General features: G+C 45.0%; 1 protein-coding gene across 4 annotated transcripts in view; it reads right to left on the reverse strand.

The window, feature by feature from the left end:
- The window catches only part of Cobl (cordon-bleu WH2 repeat protein), a 230,842-nt gene that overhangs the window by 9,061 nt on the left and 203,825 nt on the right, over nucleotides 1-17,956 (reverse strand). For all 4 annotated transcript variants that reach the window (XM_052198908.1, XM_052198906.1, XM_052198907.1 and 1 more), the window contains 4 exons: nucleotides 10,811-10,908; nucleotides 7,744-9,626; nucleotides 5,659-5,778; nucleotides 4,314-4,577 (listed from right to left, as the gene is read on the reverse strand). In XM_052198908.1, the coding sequence (XP_052054868.1) occupies nucleotides 4,314-4,577; nucleotides 5,659-5,778; nucleotides 7,744-9,626; nucleotides 10,811-10,908 (2,365 nt within the window). The remainder of the gene's footprint in view (nucleotides 1-4,313; nucleotides 4,578-5,658; nucleotides 5,779-7,743; nucleotides 9,627-10,810; nucleotides 10,909-17,956) is intronic.

Consider the following 17,956-nt stretch of genomic DNA (forward strand, 5'->3'; position numbering starts at 1 on the left):
TGGCTTGTGGGGCACTTGCCAAGGCAGCCAGGAGCTGATAAGATGTCTGGACATAGCAAAGGTGCTGACCTAGGAATATTTTGCCAGGAAGTCACTTAGGTTACCAGCACCACACTTGTCTACTTATCAAATGGAAGCCACAGTCTTTCCTTCTGGGGAATAGAGCAGGAGCCTGTTATACCCTCTGTGTGGGTGAAGTGGGGAGTCTAACCATGTCCTTCGGTTGCCCTCAATGGTTCGTTCTCTGATTTGTGTCTCGGGGGCACAGTACGTCTGTAGGCACAATGAGGCTTCATTGCTTTGTCTGCTATGAACAGCTCTGCCAGTGCCCACATCCTGGCAGGTCTTACTAAAGGCATAGTGACTGAGCACTGTCATGCATGTGTTTACATGAACACACAAAAAAGAGGAGACAAGGTGTGCATTCATTCACACAATTCATTTAACATAGATCAGCCAAGGCTGCTGGATATGCACGGTTGTTTTTACCAATGCTGCGAATGAAGACTGAGGGACAAGAGAGACAACATCATAGGGAGGTGGATGTACTCACTGAATCCTGCCTGTGGGAAGAGGGGTATCCTGGCAAGACACATGGGTGCTAGCAGCAGCTGAAAGTGTCCTCACATGGAACCAGAAGCCAAAAGCACTGGCAGCCATCAGCTGCCAAAGACCTGGGCCACTCACAACATAAAGGCAGCTCTTACTGTGATCATTCTGAAAAACAATGCTGTTATCTTTAAGATAGTTATCCGTTCTCCATCAAGCTGACTGTACGGTATCATGAGCGGCATCTTCCCAATGATCAACCATCCCATTTTGCCTACTATGGTCAGATTCTTTTGTTGTTTTTAAACTGCTAGATCCTGGGGAAGCCTCCCAGCCTAGGATCTGAGCTGAGAAGAAGGCTTTCTCAGAGGCAATAAGCATTGTGTGATGTGCGCTGCAGCCGTTCACAAAGACTTGAAAAGCTAGATTCAAGGGCCTAGGTGAGCAGGAACTTACACTGAACACTCAGGCATGAAAGGCAACAAATATGCCCAGCTGTAGAGAGCTCAGTCCAAGCTGCAAATGCCACAGAGCCACTGTACTTTCCTCAAGGCCATTCAACCAAACAGGGAAAGGAAGCTAAAGGAATACAGGAAAATCCACATGTTCTCACACGGGAGCCATGAAAATCAGTTGTCCACACACACAGCAGGAAAGTGCTGTCTGACTGGCTTTCTGAAACCATCACTAGACTGTGAACATTCCCGGCCCCCTGCACCCACTGCACGTACCTGGTATTCTACAGATAGTTGCACTAGGAAGGCAAACTAGCGGCACAAAGGTGTGAGAGCAGAGAAGCCCTACCTAGGAGAGGTCAGTGCAGGCCAAGGGGACTGCCGCACTCCTGAGAGAGCTGGGGGGTGTACTAAGGAAGTTGTGTTGTCCCATCCCATGTCACAGTCTGTAGCAGGAGGCAGATGAGTGACAAGAGCCTGTTCGGTGCCATCTTGCCCGCATTACCAGCACACGGCTCTCATCCCCAAATCACCTTGTAACTGAACATGATACACAAATTCTTAAACATTTGCTGACTCATGCTTTCCAAAGTGTGCAAGCAACACAAGAGTTAAGTCAATACAAGAAATATAATCAAAACTTAGTCCTATAAATCCCATTTAAGGAGCTGGCCATGTGGGAAATGACAGCTGTGTCTCCAACTCTGGCTACAATGTTGTAACTGTGATGATCTTTCTTTCAAGCATTCCTGGGGTGCATAGTGTCCAACTTCCTCCTCAACTCTAGACATTCAACTGACATGCCAATTCAGACCTTTTTAATATCTGTTCTTCATTTCTACCCCTTACTTCCCTAAACATTTAGTCTCTTATTCCAGACTCTTTGCAATCTTGCCTCTTTTTAACTTTCTGCAAAGCAGAAGAAAGAGTTCTCAGAGAAAGCAAGTCCAAGTTTTAGATTTTTAAGTAAACACCTGTTAGCTGTGTAGCCTTGGCTTTTAGTTTTTTGGGTTCTTTCCATCACTGAAGGACAGAGTAGCATCTATTTTGAAAAGCTCCAACAACCAGTCAGTGAGCTGTGTGAAAATATAGAGAACAATTGTGTGCCTGTAGCCTTCAAGTCACTGGTCCCCTCTCCATAGAAGCCCCAGGGATGCATGGAACTGTGGAGTGTACCAGAGCTTATATACACTCTGCTTCTTACTAGATCCATGCACCTATGAGGGTAAGTATGAAGAGTTTATAGTACATATCAGGCACAGGAAGACATAAACAAGTATAGTCCTAATACCGATTTGCTATAATGAAGGCTATTTTTAACTCATCAGTTGCTAATTACTTAATATTTTCCAACCATGGTTGACTAGCTCACAGAAATTGTAATGGAGGGAGGCCTCAGATAGGTGACATTCAGTGTTTTCGGAATATAATAGAGGAGCAAATGAAATAGACAATAAGCCCGAACCTTAAAGCAAAGTCCCTTCATAGACAGTTTAACTTGGCTGACCTGTGGGTTCTAACTTCTGACGAATCTAACTTAGGACTCAGGTGTTGCTTATAGATTTCTTGTCGAGAAACATAATTTTGTGGTGGGTTTTACTAAATTGCTTGCTTAGGACTTCTCTAAAGAAGAGCCACCTCTGGAATTGAGTCAGCGGGAAATGGCTGTCTTGAGCCCAGAGGGGCCTCAGGGGTGGATTCACAGCCACCCTCCGCTTACTTCCATGGCTGCTGCTCGACCACTCACCATACAAGTTCAGAAATACATGAATTCCACAGAAATGGCAAACCACAGGGAGATAGCTCGAGGCCTGTCACTCTCCAGTGCTGCTGGATAGGGACCCGAAGTGGGCTATGCCTCCAATGAAGGTGGCTTGCATCCTTAATTTCAGTTTTTGAGTGCCAAGGTAGAGTCACACCTGTACAGCTATGACTGCCCTCTCCTCAAATCAGGACAAGCTCAAGGAGGTGGGGGCTAACCAGGGAGCTCAGCCCCTGGATTCCAAGAGAGCTTAGAAAACTGCAATTCATGGAATGCACTCACTGATAAGTGGATATTAGCCCAGAAACTTGGAATACCTAAGACATAATCCACATATCAAATGATGTCCAAGAAGAACAGAGGAGTAGCCCCTGGTTCTGGAAAGGCTCAGTGCAGCAGTGTAAGGGAATTCTAGAACAGGGAAGTGGGAAGGGGTGGATGGAAGAACAGGGGGAGGGAAGAGGGCTTATGGGACTTTTGGGGAGTGGGGAGCCAGGAAAGGGGAAATCATTTGAAATAAATAAAAAATAAAAAATAAATTAAATAAAAAAAGAAAAAAAAAAAAAGAAAACTGCAATTCAGGAGCTCCTAGAGGCTCTGGCAGAGCAACAGAGTTGGTGACCTATGGGTAGCCATGGAACAGTGCTGAGGAAAGGGCAGCTTTTCTCAGCTACATGTCCTAGGAATCTCTCCACTCTTCCCCCACAATGGTGTCTAAGTGGGAACAAGGAGATCCGTCAGGAAATAGCCTTATGCAAAAATGGCCCAGCCTCAGTTTCATGGGTGCCGTGCTTCCTTATAGGATACAGCCTGGGCAACAAGAACCTTCTATGCTCAGTTCAGTCCCTGCATGACCAAAGCCTAGTGACTTGGCTTCTCCGAGCCTTGTGCATTTCACAAGCATGAAGATTAACTTTCTATTGGCCTCTTCAGGGACAGCACATTTTAGGAAGCAGAAATGCTCTCTTAGAAAATCTAAAATGCCATATTGAGGGGGCATATGCAACCACAGAAGTCAGTGAATTCATAGGATAGTGGTATTGAGCTGAAGCAGAGCTTGGAAGCCAGGTGGAGTTTGACAATACTGATTCAGGGGCCACAGTTCTCTACAGTATCCAGGAGGGAAATAGATGTGTAGACCTGCATTAGACTGCCAAAAGAGACCTGGGGGAAGTAAACAGTGCATGCTCTGCAGAGAGACTTTGAATTCACTAACAGGTATGCGCTCTGTTGGCAGAAAGAGGCAGATAAAGATGGATATGGGAAGATTGTGATGAGACTGCAGGCTAAGGGTGCCTCACTCCCTCCAGGGAGCGCCAGGGAACACACTGTAGATTGGCATCCAGCCTGCCCCTGCGCTAGCATGGATTTGGGCTTAGGAGACCAGAGTGGGTTTAGCTCGAACCTTGTTGCTGACTAGCAGGTAGCATGAAGAGCTGGCTTTCTCCCAAGTGAATTCTGGTGTGTCCAGCCCTTGGCGGTACCCTCCAGAAGCTGGGCCGCCTCGTTAGTTTTGCCTCCATTCCTGATTTCCTACCAATGCTCACCTTTCTGAGTCGTGCAGCTCCTGTGCCTGAGCGGATGGCATCCATCAAGGCTTGCCTAGCATTTACTGTGTTGTTGAGGGTGCCGGTGCTGAACTTGGAAACCGTCACAGAGGCTGAAGGAGCCTGGGAGGCTGGAGTGGGTGGTGGCGGCAGGGCAGGTGGGGGTGGAAGGCCAAGGTCTTCTTGCTGAGGTTTGTCCAAACCTGGAGCCACGAGTGCAGCATTTCGGAAGCTCTGGAGCTCCTCAGAGGCAAGGGATGACACCTAATGAGACAGTTGCGTGATTACTACAGTAAGTGCTCCTGTACCCCATCTCATCTGTGACACTCCATGGCGGTGAGAATGAGTGAAGGGCTTCAGAAGGGATTAGCTCATAAATGTGTATCTACCATGGATAGATTCAGTACCCTATACAAGAGACACCAGACAGTACCCTGAGAGAGAACCTTCTGCCATGTGAGGCTTGGTGTTAAGGCACTAGGGACCAGCGAGACAACCTTACAAAATACCAATTCTGCTGTTGCTATGACCTTTGACTTCTAGCTTCCAGATCTGTAAGAAACAAACCTCTGTTGTCTCTAAGTGACTCAGTCTATGGTGCTTTGTTATAGCACCTTATAGACAGTTAGAATTTATTTAAAGGTCCGTTCTGAGAAGACAGCACACAGCTACCCATCTCACAGTGAACCTCAAACAGCTCCTTAATGAAGGACCATGGAAAACAGAAATCTATCTGCTTATATCCCCATGCCCTTCCAAAGTATGGCTCAAACATAGCAGATATGGAAGGAGTATAAAAATAAATACTATATAGTCTCATACTTTCTTTTACATGTGATGATGGAAATAGATTTGACCAAGTGGGGGTGGAAGTTGTGAGTACCTAAAACCCCAGGGGAAATATACAAGTCACATCATTCCCTAAACCCAGTATGTGACAGCCATAGGTGCACTGTCCTACCTGTAAACTCAATTAATATGTGCCTACAGTTGTGCAGGTTTGGGGCTCTCTTCCTATAGCTGCCCTGCTTTGTGAGAGTAGCCGGGGTGGCCGAGATCACGATGAGTGTGTGAGTGAATTTGGAAAAGGTTAGTGTATAGGATAAACCTGCAGAGAAAGCAGGAACATGTCAGTGGTGCAGGGGTCTGTCACTTTATATGAGCAGAGGCCAAGGCAGCTGTCTGGAATTGGGTGACAATGTGACAGACAAATGGGGTTGGCAGCTCTGATGCTGACTGCTGCATTGTTAGAGCAATGGGAGCCAGGTGGCATTGGCTTAGTCTGCTGATGAGAAGAGTAGGTAGGACCCTGAGCCTGTTATGCATGGGAGGCCCATTTCCTTACCTTCCTGAGGCTGAGAGTCCCACTGTGGCCCCGAATGGCTGCCAGAAGGGCAGAGCGCTCGCTCTCTGCCTCCACATAGGATGGTTTCTTTGGCCTTCCTTCCGAGGCCTGTTCTGCAGTCTAGAGCATTAACAAAGTTAATGTGTGTCACTCTGAAGATAAGGCAAGGCTAAATCCACATTAGCAGCATCAGCTCCCCTCAACCTGACTGCTTAAGGGTACTTTCAGAAAGTCCCCAAAAGAGCATTCAGCTGAGCCATAGGATTGAGGCATATGGACACAGCCACTTGCTTTTCTCGTTTCAGCACAGCATTCAGAACTTTACTGAGTCATTCAGCACATGTGCAGAGCAGGCTTTGAGTTAGACTATGCAGTCCAAACGTGGGCGGATGTAAATGTCCTAAGCATTTGTAGGGAGTGAGAAGTAAGCTCAGCTAAGTTCAGCACATTAAAGCCTTTTCCAACTTTGGATATTTTCAACTTGCTATGGGCCACCATAACATAACCCTGCAGAAAGTTGAGTGGCAGCTATAGAAGAACCAAAGGTTATAGATTTAGGGTTGCATCAAAAATTAGTCTCTTACTGTGAGACTATTCCTGCTACTCTCCTAGCCTTGCCTAGCTGACAAGTGTACTGAAATCTTGTAAACCTGGATGAGAATGTCTGTGGGTGACATTGGGCCAGATCACTTAAAGCTCACTCTGCCTTGCTTCCTCAGCTGAAAAAGGGTGGAAATCACTGTTCATTATTGGCATTAGCTTAGTAATAGCATTTGATGTGTTAAATGACCTGATAATGGAGGAGGATCACAAAATTGCTGTTATTTCTACTGTAGAATGGAAATACAATCATATCACATGTTCCAGTCAAGAATATACCATACAGATGATAGCAGACTCACAAGACTGAAGAGATGAAATATTTATGTCTCCCAGCAACAGTAAAATCCCACTGCATTGCATTTTGCAGGTGTCTGGGGTGATACGGGTGTAGGCAAACCTGGGCACTGTCCTTTTAGACATGCAGAGTGTATGGTGTACAGTTACATACAGTTGTGACTCTCGGTTATGAGTGTAAGAGACTATGTTACTACATTATGTATCCACTATACTATAGGCTCTATGGTTAATGTGTCGTGGATAACTACTTTGGGGATATGGTTCCACTGCTTTATCTTCCTGTAAAATGATAAAACCTGTTACACCAGCAGCATCCTTTTTCAATCTCCCATTGATGTCATTTGATATAACAAGAAGTCCCCATAGAATGCTGGCCTATTGCTATTTGGGCTTGTGCAACACCTCATGATGTCCATACAACAATGAAACCAAGCTCCATGCAGTTCTCAGAGTGTGTGCCTGTGTTTAGCAACACAAGGCTGTAGAGAAAGCAGTGGTCCATCCTGTGTCTTACTATCTCAGTGTCAAGACTTTCCTTACCCAGAAGCTCATGAACGGCATTTTTCTCAGCCTATCACCACTAGGAGCTGGCAAAGACATTAGGAGGTGATATTGGTGGGCTGCCCAGGGTCTCTGGAAGGGAGGTTCTTGAAGAGGATGATGGATACTTTTCTCTTTCCCCTCCCTGGATAGGAGGTGAGCTTTTGACCTGCCATGTGTACGCACGATACTGTCTTGCTCTGACACAAGCTAAAAAGCCAAAGCTAAGAGACCATGGACTTTGGAGGGTTTACCCTCCAAACCTTGAGCCAAAATAAACCTTTCCTTTTTCTAAGTTTTTCAGATATTTCATTATGACAGCACACAGCTGACACAGGGCTTCCAGACCGGAGTACAGACAGCCCAACACCCTGGCTTCAATATTACTCTGGCCTAGTAGATGTCAAACTTTATTGATTGACATATTTTCCACTGGACTGCCAGACCCTGACAAGCTAAATCCCATCAGCCTCTCTAGTGCTTTTATTCAAATGCATTAGAAGGAGGAGACAGAATGTGGATAAAATCAAAGTGGCACATTTGGAGCTCTGCCTTTGCAGTCTTTCTTCTCAAGATCCATGAGAGGCTACGGAAGGCCTGCTCAGGAGCTCCCTGCACCCAAACCCTGAGACCCACCACATTCACCTTTCGGAGCTTGTCCCTTCCTCCTGATGAGTGGATGGCTTCCATCAGGGCACTGTGCAGGGATACATCTTTTGGGAGTGGCCTTTGAACGACAGGCTTAAATTTTTTCTTTGGCCCAAAAATGCTGGACGGTAGAGCTTTATCTGCATCTTGACCATCTGTAGATGATGGACTGGGCTTTTCCTCTGTCTGTAAGATAATATAGCTAGTCAAAGTGGATTCCTTTGGAGAGTGAGGGGGCTCACAATTTCCTGGGGTCCGTGCAGAGCCATTCATCAGAATCCTCCCAGAGTCACGGGCCTCTGCCAAGAGCAGAGGGGGTGGGTGCGCCTTGTCCAGTGCCTTCGAGGAGTTAGATGCTGAATTCATTTTTTGGTTACTTGTAGTTTGCTTTTCATTGAAACCACAGCTCTGTCCCACAGAAACACGATCCCTCTGGGAAGATCTGCCTGGGAGGAAATAGGAGTTTCTGTGGACAGCAGCAGGATAGTCTTGAGTCGATGACTTCCCATATGCGCTGTTGACCTCTACTTTGGCATGGTCTCCTGCTGGTAACTGCACACCAGCGTTGCTGGGAAGGCAGACAGAGCCCTGGTTCATCCCTTGTTCATGCTGCCTTGCCTCCGAGGGCAGTTCAGGAGCTGCATCATCTTTCCTGGCTGGAGGAGGCCTAGCCAGCTTTGCTTCTTCATGGCCCTGTTCAGCAGGTTTCTTATGTGGTCTCACCACATCAGCATGGATTTTTGGAGGCCCCATCTTCTTGGCAATAGTAGAGGCCACATACTGGCTGGATGTTCTTCTCTGAGGTTTGAGGAATGTGATGTCTGTGGGATTTGTTGCTGGTACTTTCACAGGACAAGAGACTGCTGAACATGGCCGGCTTCTCTCTTCCTCCAGGTGTGCCCCATACTCCTGTGAGGCAGGCTGCTGCTGGGGAGTGGTCAGTGTGTAGGCTGCCTTCATTCCATTATCTTGCTGTGGTTTTGCTGGTGTGGCAGCGACAGTGGTGGAGGGGGCCCTTTGGACAGTGCCCTCGGCCGGCCCATTCAGGTACTTTTCCATTGAGTTGTGCCTCCAGAACTCTTTGACTTTTCCAATAGGTGGAGCGTCTGTTTCGACCAGAGCTGATGGTCGGGATATGGTTCTGCTTCCGTTCATGTGAGGACTTACCAGATTCCCTTGTTCATCAATCTTAATGGCACCAGTGGAGAGGGACACATTCCTGTCATAACACCTCATCTCTGATTTGGGAGGAACAATTTTATATGTCGTGAGGCCATGCTTGAGTCCATAGCTTCCCCCCGAGGCCTGGCCATGATGAGACCATGGTGGGAGTGCTGAGTTGGAGCTCTCATCCTTATCATCTTTTGGATTCATGCGCAGTGAGTTTATTCCATGACCTGCCTGTGTCTTCTCACTGTGACTAGAACCACGCACCTTGCCTTTATCCTTTGCTTTTGGATCATCTATTAAAAGCTTTGAAACAAGTGATGTAACTGTGGGGTCTGTTTCAACTGGACGCTCATCTTCAGATGTGTTGGCTAAGGTTGGCTGATTTCTCTTTCTGTTATCTTGGGAAGGAGGGGAGGGGTCAGGCCCTTTTCTACTTGTCCTTACAAAAGGCTGGCCATGCCCAGTCTGAAATGGGGGCAGGTGAGATCTTTGGCTAGCAATGCCCCCTGTGTTAATGGTAGCGGCATTGTTACATCTACTGGAGAACAGCCCTGAGTCAAGAGGCTCATCAGAAACTTCCCCGATAAAAGTGACTGGGATGTCATCCACGCTACTATCAGGGATTATGGCTTCTTGTAGACTGTGGTTGGATACACCATTTACAGAGTTGGTTAGAGAGCTAGTATCTGTTTCATAATTTTCTTCCATTCCTGTAGAGAAAGACAAACATAAGTCACTAATTGGTACCCATTAGAGTATTACCAGGGAGTTTGTGAACACATGGCCAATACTTTGATTTCCCCAGGGATTACTACTTTTGTAAAAACATATACAAGTTAAGTCTTTTCTTGATTTATAATCTGCATCTGCCTGGGGCCAGAATCTCAGCTTTCACCATACAAGTGCAGAGCCATTTGCCTATCCATGATGTTTCAGGGTGAGATATTTACCCACCATATTTTGCCAAATCATTGAATAATAAAACAGACTTCTACAGTTAGTATTCTGGAAAGCGTTCTCAAGTGCACTGGGATTTTTGCCCTTCCGATTTCTTGTGTCCATTAGAAGCACAGCAAGGCATGTAGAATGATTTGCTCTAGGTTTAATTTCTTAAAGACAGAATAAGTAAATCTTGGTGCCTTCAGAATTGCACAGACTCTTCAAAGAACTAAGTGATGCAGAGGGTCGTGTGTCACAGACTGTGGGAGGTGCAATGGCTGGTTAGGATTCCCAGCGCTGTCAACAAATACCAATGACAAGAGGCTCAAAGCAGGATTAGATAAAATCAGGGTCAGTTTTAATGTCTGCTTTGTCATTGTTTTGTTCCTCTAGTTTATCTTTAATGTGTGCCATGAAGAAAATAGTGTAGCTTTCTTCACCTAAAGGAATTTCTCCGTATTCACTACTGTTATTTGCATCTCACTTGACCTTACAGTGCTTTCCAAAGACTGTGTTTAGACAATGGCAATGCCACGGGTGCTCCACACTGAGATGTTTGTCATGGACAAAAGACTGTGTGTTCTGCACTACCAAGGGAGAGTTTTAAGTTTTAATAAAGGCAGCTGCTCCTGCTTCTCTTTGTGTGGCTCATATCCCCCTGACTCACTTTGGATATTTAAATCTCTAATGTGTGTAGAGTACATCTTAAACAAGTAGCATTACTTGTCCATATTTTAAAAACTACTGAGACACTTTCTTAATATTGCTTAGAACCCTGACAAAAATCAGTCCATCAAGAACAGCCCTCACCTGAGAGAGAAGTTCAACCCTTATATACAAGCCAAACACATCCGGACCAAGCTGCAAACCCAAGACTTCTTTCCTGTGGATCCACACCAAAGTACTCAGAAAAAGTGACTGCCTGTGTGGTCATACAGGATACTGTAGCTGTTACCTTCCAGGTCTTCATCAAGTTCTGCCAGGGTCTGATGTAAGTGTCCAGTGATGAATAGGTCTTCATCATCATTCGCAGGCATGGTGGCTTTCTCAGTCCTAGAGAATACCCAAAAGAAAGGAATAATGTATCGATTAGGACTTAACTTCTCTTTCCCAGAAATGTCAGTTGCTATTCAAGGCTAAGCAGTCCCACATTTGCTGTGACACCGCTATCCTTGGGACTACAAAGACTCATTATTTGCATGAGTCATGTGTATGTCCATATATATTATATGCAGCATGTATGTAATAGGTACGTAATATGTGGTATATTTGGAGGTTATGCTCCTATCATCCCAAAATGTTTATCAACACCTGAACCCCATGCAGTTGTAATGTGGTCCCCATGTTTTCTTTCCGCTGTACTAGACAAGCGAACATACTGGTAAGACTCCAGCATAGCTGCATTGCACTGCAGCTGGCATCCTAAGAAGTGAGGCACCTGATGAGCAGCTGTGTGTCATGATGCCAGGGCTGGATCTTCACACTAGACTCTAAACTTCCAGCTTGTTCCCGAACATCTGCATTTTATCAGAGTCCCCTGGGCTGCAGTCACTTAGGCATTAGGCTCTGCTATAGGGCACTTTTGAACTTCCTGTGCTGTCAAAGAGAATGTCAGAGAGTGGAGCATGCGGGGCTGTATGGAAAGTATTCACAAGTCTAATTCTGCAAGCCCTGCCTCCGCCTGTGCTGCCCCTTAGCAGTGATCCACATGCAAGACTTGGAAAGGCAAAACCAATTCACTCCTGTACAATAAGGGGCTTTCACTTTGTCTGACATGTTTCTTTTTCATCATATTACTGCATCTTAATTCCTGAACTGGGCAGAGGATGGAAGGGAAGGGAGCTTGGGAAACCTCATTGTGCCATACATACAAGTGAACTCCCTTTATTGTAAAAATAAAAACCCTGACAAGAGCAACAGAAAACATAGCCCCTGTAGAAGTAATAAAAGCCCCCATTCTTGGCCTTCACTATGGCTTCTTTCTTGGAGGCCTTTCAAAGGAAGCTCCAGGAGCACAGCATGCCTTTGTGCTAGGGAAGACAGCTTTTGCCTGCTGGACTTGTTTATGTGTATAAATCACAGTATTGCAATCCTCACAAATGGTCTGTAAGGTAAATGGTGTTGTCACTGTCATTGTTTAGACAGGAAACTGTAAAAAGAGACCCACTGACATGTGCAAGGTCACATAGCATTCAAAGGCAGGTGGCACTTGTTCCAAAGCTTGAGTGAGGGCTGGCTGCATTGACCAGGTGGCCTAGCCATGTCTAGGGTCACGGGGGACAATGTGGCACCCTGTGGCACAGGGCATCCTAAGATATGTCATCCTGCTGCTCAGGACGGCAAGGTCATGATTTATTTGCGTCACAGGGACAATGGCATATGTGAGACAAATGCTGCCAAAACAATTTGAGAGCTGCCTCTGCGAGGGCCTTTGCCTCCGCTTCCCCATTGTGCAGAAAACGCAGACATGTCTGTGGCAATTGTCCGTCTTCAGTGAGAGCTGAAGGTTCCTTTCCGCTGATTGTTAAAATTGAGGACCAATTTCCATCATTGCTAATCAGGCCCAGATAATGATGCATAAAATGTGCCTTGTACAATCCTCACTTACGCAGCAAAATTTTTATTCTAATAAATGAGTCTTTCTTTCTTAGCGACTATGTCCATTTGGAAGCCAGGAAGTAGCTTCAAGATTGGTCTCGGCTAACGTCCTCTGACAGGCTGAACAAAAGGGGCTGGTTAGAGATGTGTGTGCACGCAGACCAATTAACAAGGACCACAAGAGGTGCACAATTGTCCTTCCCACTGCTTTGCTTTTGGCCTTTAACTGTTTCAATGCAGTTTAATAAAGCTGTTTCTCTTTCAGGAAATGAGATGGAAAAAGTAACTTGAATATTTGCTGCATTGTATGACAGGAAAATATGAAGATTGCTAGGAAAACATTGCATTTGATATGTAAAACACATCACATTTAGATTTATATTTGTAGTTTAGGATGCTTATATATATGCATATGCACATATATACTTTCATATCAAAGCATTTGTCTTTGTTCAAAGACTGTCTGGTTCTATCATTCAGGAGACAATGAAGAGAAGATTGCGTGTAAGAATTAAGCCCAAATTTTACCATTTTTTAAAAATAAATGTTAAACTAGAAAAGAAATCACTTTAAACTAATGAAGCTGCCGTGGATACAACAAACACACACACCTGCTGTTGGTTTAAATGGAAAGCAATATGGAATCAGATATCAACAAACACTTTATCTTTGTAGGGAAGCAATTCAGTGGAAGGAGGAAATATAAATATAACAGCGTTCATTGTGTTCTGTGCAGAGATCTAAAATATTCAGCAGTTGGGAGAGCTACATTGTAAAGGGCAATACAAATCAGCAACTCTGATGTCAGAGAGCCTGTGGAGAAACACAGTCCAATCGGTAACCATGACAATCAGAAAGCCTACGGAGAAACACCGACTAATGCTTCTTCTAGCACAGAACATGAAAAAAAAAAAAAGACCAAAAAACAAGACACAGACCTATACATAGGATAATTGTGATGCTTTAAGCCCACATAAGCCGGTGGAGAAGGGTGAGCCAGGAATGAGTCAGTGTACCTTCCTGCAAAGGAGGAATCACAGAGACTTTTACTACAATGTACCTTGCATGACAAAGCATTTTTAAAAGCATGCTTATGGATTTGGGTGCTTTTTGTACATGAACGTGGACATTTTTCAGACAGGGATGCTCTCTAGAGTTTTCTATATAGGCTAGACTATCTGGTCAGTGAGCTACAGGGATCCTTCTGTCTCTGCCTCCAGTGTGCTAGAATTAAAAACACTGGGCTGTTTTAAAAACAATGTAGGCTCTGAAGATTGGACTCAGTTCTTCATGCTCACATGCTAAGCCACTTTACTGGATGAACTATTTCTCATGTCTGATAAACATATTTTAAACATTTTTATTGTTTATTTACATCCCACATGCTGTTCCCACCCAGCTCCCTGCACAGAGTCTGATAAAGCTATCTTAATGTGCAAAATTTTAAATGCTATTTTCAGACTCTAGTTAATTTTGTTGTAAAAGAGTTTATTTTTTTCTTCATATACATGGTATGCAAAACCTTGTTTTCTATAGGAGACTGCTGGGCCCAGGATCTCACAGGCCATCAGGGAGAAAGCTGCAGTTAGTTCACAGCAGACTTGGCCCTTCACCGTACTCCTACGTAACCCAGGATCAGTCTCGACTACTCTAGCCATCAGCAGCTCTGCTCTAGGTATGTGGGATTTCTGTTTCCTTCCTGAATCCAGAACTGTCTTGTTTAAGTATGAGAGCTCTATACTACTAAAGGTACCCCTTTACCTATGTCCCTTTTTCCTGACCAGTCTATTTCCTCTTACTGCCTCCTCTGGACTTAAAGGTTTCCCTCCCCCGTGCCAGGTCCTGCCAGCATACTCCTATTCTCCCATGGCCCTAGTTTTGTTCCCTGGCTCTCAGGAGCGATGTTTGTCCTTAGGGTCATACTTATTCAGGAAGAGGAATAGACATGTGCCAGAAGTAGCCCAACCTGGATGCCTTGTAGAGTGCAGAAAGGTCTAACTACTGCCAGGCCCTTGGCTTAGGTTCCTTACAAAGCTGCCAAGTCCCTGAAATCTTTAAACAAGGTAGCGGTGTGATCCTCTTGCTGCTTCTTCAGCTTGATCTATTTCAGATGTAGCCCAAGGATTGCTGTTTTCAGGGCCTGAGCATCTCTATGAGGGTTATCAAGCCAAGGTCAAAGCCAATGCCAATTTTCCAATTTTGTTTTCCTAACATTTCTGGGAGTAGGGATCTAGTGGTGTTTGTTTCTCCTGTATGTCCATCTCCTGTGTTGCAAAGGGTTACAATGATGCATGATACTGGCATTCCTCGTTAACACTTACCTGGAGTTAATCACAGGGCTTAAAGTGTAGCTCCCTATGGGCTTACAGGACAGCACAAGGCATATATCCCTGAATAGTGCCTAGTGGGCAGAAAGCAGCCCATCTGCTGACATAAAGCAAACATGCACGGATGTTTCACCCCCCGGCTTCCTCCTCCACTCTCAATTATGACCAAATCTTAAGGGAGAGTTCTTATTGGCAGTTTGGTGTGGCTAAAGACCAAGAAAATAGAAGGCAAACAATCATTCAGTGGGCGTTTTGCTATCAGCCTGCACATGTTGAATAAACAACAGCCAGATCTATTTTCTCACACAGAACTGGAGGCAAAGAGTGCAGAGAATGTGATAACACTCAGGCTACTGCGGCATAAGGTATGAGGGACAAGCAGAGAGCACTAGGGACTTCCAATCCCCTGTCTGGGAGGCTCATCTGCCTCCTATGTACTGCCCATCGGGAGTCAGGATGGAGAGGGAGGGTGTGCCTCTCATCTAGATGTGGCAGCTCTGACCCAGCTTGGCCTTAGTGCTGTTTATGTAGCTCCAGGCAGACGAGAACAGGGAATCATGCAGTCTGTTTGGTGCTGGGACCCATAGGAGCTTGCTGAGTTTTCCTTTCTACTTGTATTAGAAAGAAAAGGCAAATGACATACTTCTGACTCACAGCACATTAAGGTATGCTTGGTTTTGATTTGGCTGAGTTTCTTTAAAGAACTGTATCCAACTGTGAAAAATGTCTGAGAGGAAAATCATGATGTTTTCAGAGAGCAGTTTAATTTGCTGATCAGGACCAAAGTAACCCTGTGACTACAAAATGATTAGGGCAGCCTGGAGGTCGAAAGCCTGGGAAACTGCATGGCTGCTGCATATGCTTGGCCCCCTCACTGCAGATGTAAGTGTTCCCCCACTGATAAGGCCTCACACTCTATCTAACACTAGTTTGCAAAATACATTGGGGACCATATATGTGATTTTAGGTCTTCTTGCAGTCTGATTTGAAAGGAGAGGCGTGATGGTCCTTTAATTGCTCTAATTTTAGCTTTATTTATACATGTGATTAATAAATTTCTTTACTGAGCACGTACAAACTATTTCAACATGAACAGCCGTGTGGCAAGTGCTTATTAGCTAATATGACTAGTGGCGACAGTACAGTGCACAATTCCACATTTTCCTCTAGTATTAAGGATCAAGTCAGGTCTCCTGCGTACAAAGCAAGTACTCTTCGAAATGATTGGTACCCCAGTGACTGCTATATTCTTGTGTGTTCTAATCCTACTCTGAAGGATTGTACAATACTGACTGTGCCTGTAGCTTCTGAATGCTGATGGGTATGAATGGTCAGGGTTCCCATGTTGTTCTTTATAAATGCTCCTGTGGTCACAGTTTCTAGGACTCTAGGTATTATGGTCTGCATGATATAAATGACTTCTGAAAACGTTTGGGGCCACAGTTTCTGGAGTTCTAGTTTAGGGATCCAGATGCTAGATGATATAGAAATTCAGGACCCACATCCCTGTTGAGTCTCAGTCTGCATGCAAGGTTACTTTGGGAGCACATGCCTGCAAGCAGGGGAAGAATTTTCCTCAGACTGCAATTATGAATGTCTCTGCTCTCATTTATCAACAAATTGAGGCCAGGAAGGTCTTTGAATGGTTGCCTTGTAGGGAGTGAGGTAATGGGTGGGAGTAGGAGAGGGGTCCTTGTTCACCCGAAGAAACTGCACTTCTCTTCACACATAGACACTTTTGAGAAGTCTGCTGAAAGATTCATACATGTATGTGACATCTTGACCATTTCACCCATCCCCTTCTCCTATACTCTCTCTTAATAGTCCTGCTGAACCTTTAATCTTCCCAACAGGGCCTTCCAGTTTCATGTGTTTAATTTTTATTGTTACCCGGGACCCCACTGAGTCTAATTAGCCTGATTAGTGCGACTATGGATGGGAGACTGCTCCTTAGAGCATGGGCAGCTTACTAGCAGCTATAGCACTGAGAAAAGGGACTTCCCCTTCCCTCAGTAACCATGGTTTTGTCAACAGCTCCTGACAACGTGAGACAGATGAGGCCTTGAGGCCCCTCCTCCAAGCATGACAGACTGTGGACAGGATCCATTTTGTGAGGTCTTTGGTGGGTAATCATGAGTCCTTGGGCACCCACCAATGCCAAGTAGAGTAGACGGTGTTTCCCAGTGGTCCTGCACATCCTCCGGCTCTCTCTACTGTCTTTTAGGATGCAGAAGCTATAATGTGTTTTCTACTTTGGGAGGCTCGGCATGTGACTACATTTGGCTCCATTTTTGAGAAAAATCAAATCTACACAGTTGTCTCTCTTATCCACATCTTACAGCAACTTTCATAACTGATGCTCCCCAAAGGAACCTTAGAGCTTGGAGTTCTGTGATGCCGATATACAGACAGACAAACTGCCTGATGACCGCCAGACTGGGGGCGCACTATTTAGAAATGTTGCTAGTTCTGTTCTTAGTCCTCCCAGAGTGGGAGAAGCAACATCCACTCCGCTTTTCCCTTGTCTATTATTTCTATTCAAACAAAGATGTTATGGTTTGAAGAGGAGGCGGGCAGAGCTGGAAATGGTCATAGGGCTTATCCAACAAATCCTATTTCTCTTTTTCCTCTATGAATTGTAAATGACAGCAGCAGCAACAATAATGATCTCAGTTACCAATTAGAGGAAGACAATGGAAAGTTGATGTCCCAATTACGGGGTAAAAGTTTGAACTCAGGGCAGTGAAAAATTTGCAAATGGCTGTACTCAAATGGGTTGAAGGAAAAACACCCTCTTTCCAAACTGTACCAGATATAATAGACTGGAATTATGGCCAGCCATTCTCGCTTTATTTATTTATTTTTTTTAGAAGACAGAGTTTTGCTACTGAGGTTCTTAAACTTAAAACATAGGCTCCTGGGATACCGAGTGGTACTCATCTATACAAGCAGCAATGAAGAGGCAGCCATAGTGGCAAGAGCCAACTCTAGCTACGGCCATGCCAAACTGAAGCCATAACGTTATCACCTGTCCATACCATAGAAAAGGATGGCTGGTAGCAGAGGGTGATCAGCATGGTCATTTTGGACAGGTGCTTGGGAGAATACAATATTTGTGTCCAAGTTTTACACATGCAAACCCAGGCAATCTTATTTGCCCCCCAAATAAAGATGAC

The sequence above is a fragment of the Apodemus sylvaticus genome, chromosome 11 (genome assembly GCF_947179515.1).
Source record: "Apodemus sylvaticus chromosome 11, mApoSyl1.1, whole genome shotgun sequence".
Taxonomy (NCBI): Eukaryota; Metazoa; Chordata; class Mammalia; order Rodentia; family Muridae; genus Apodemus; species Apodemus sylvaticus.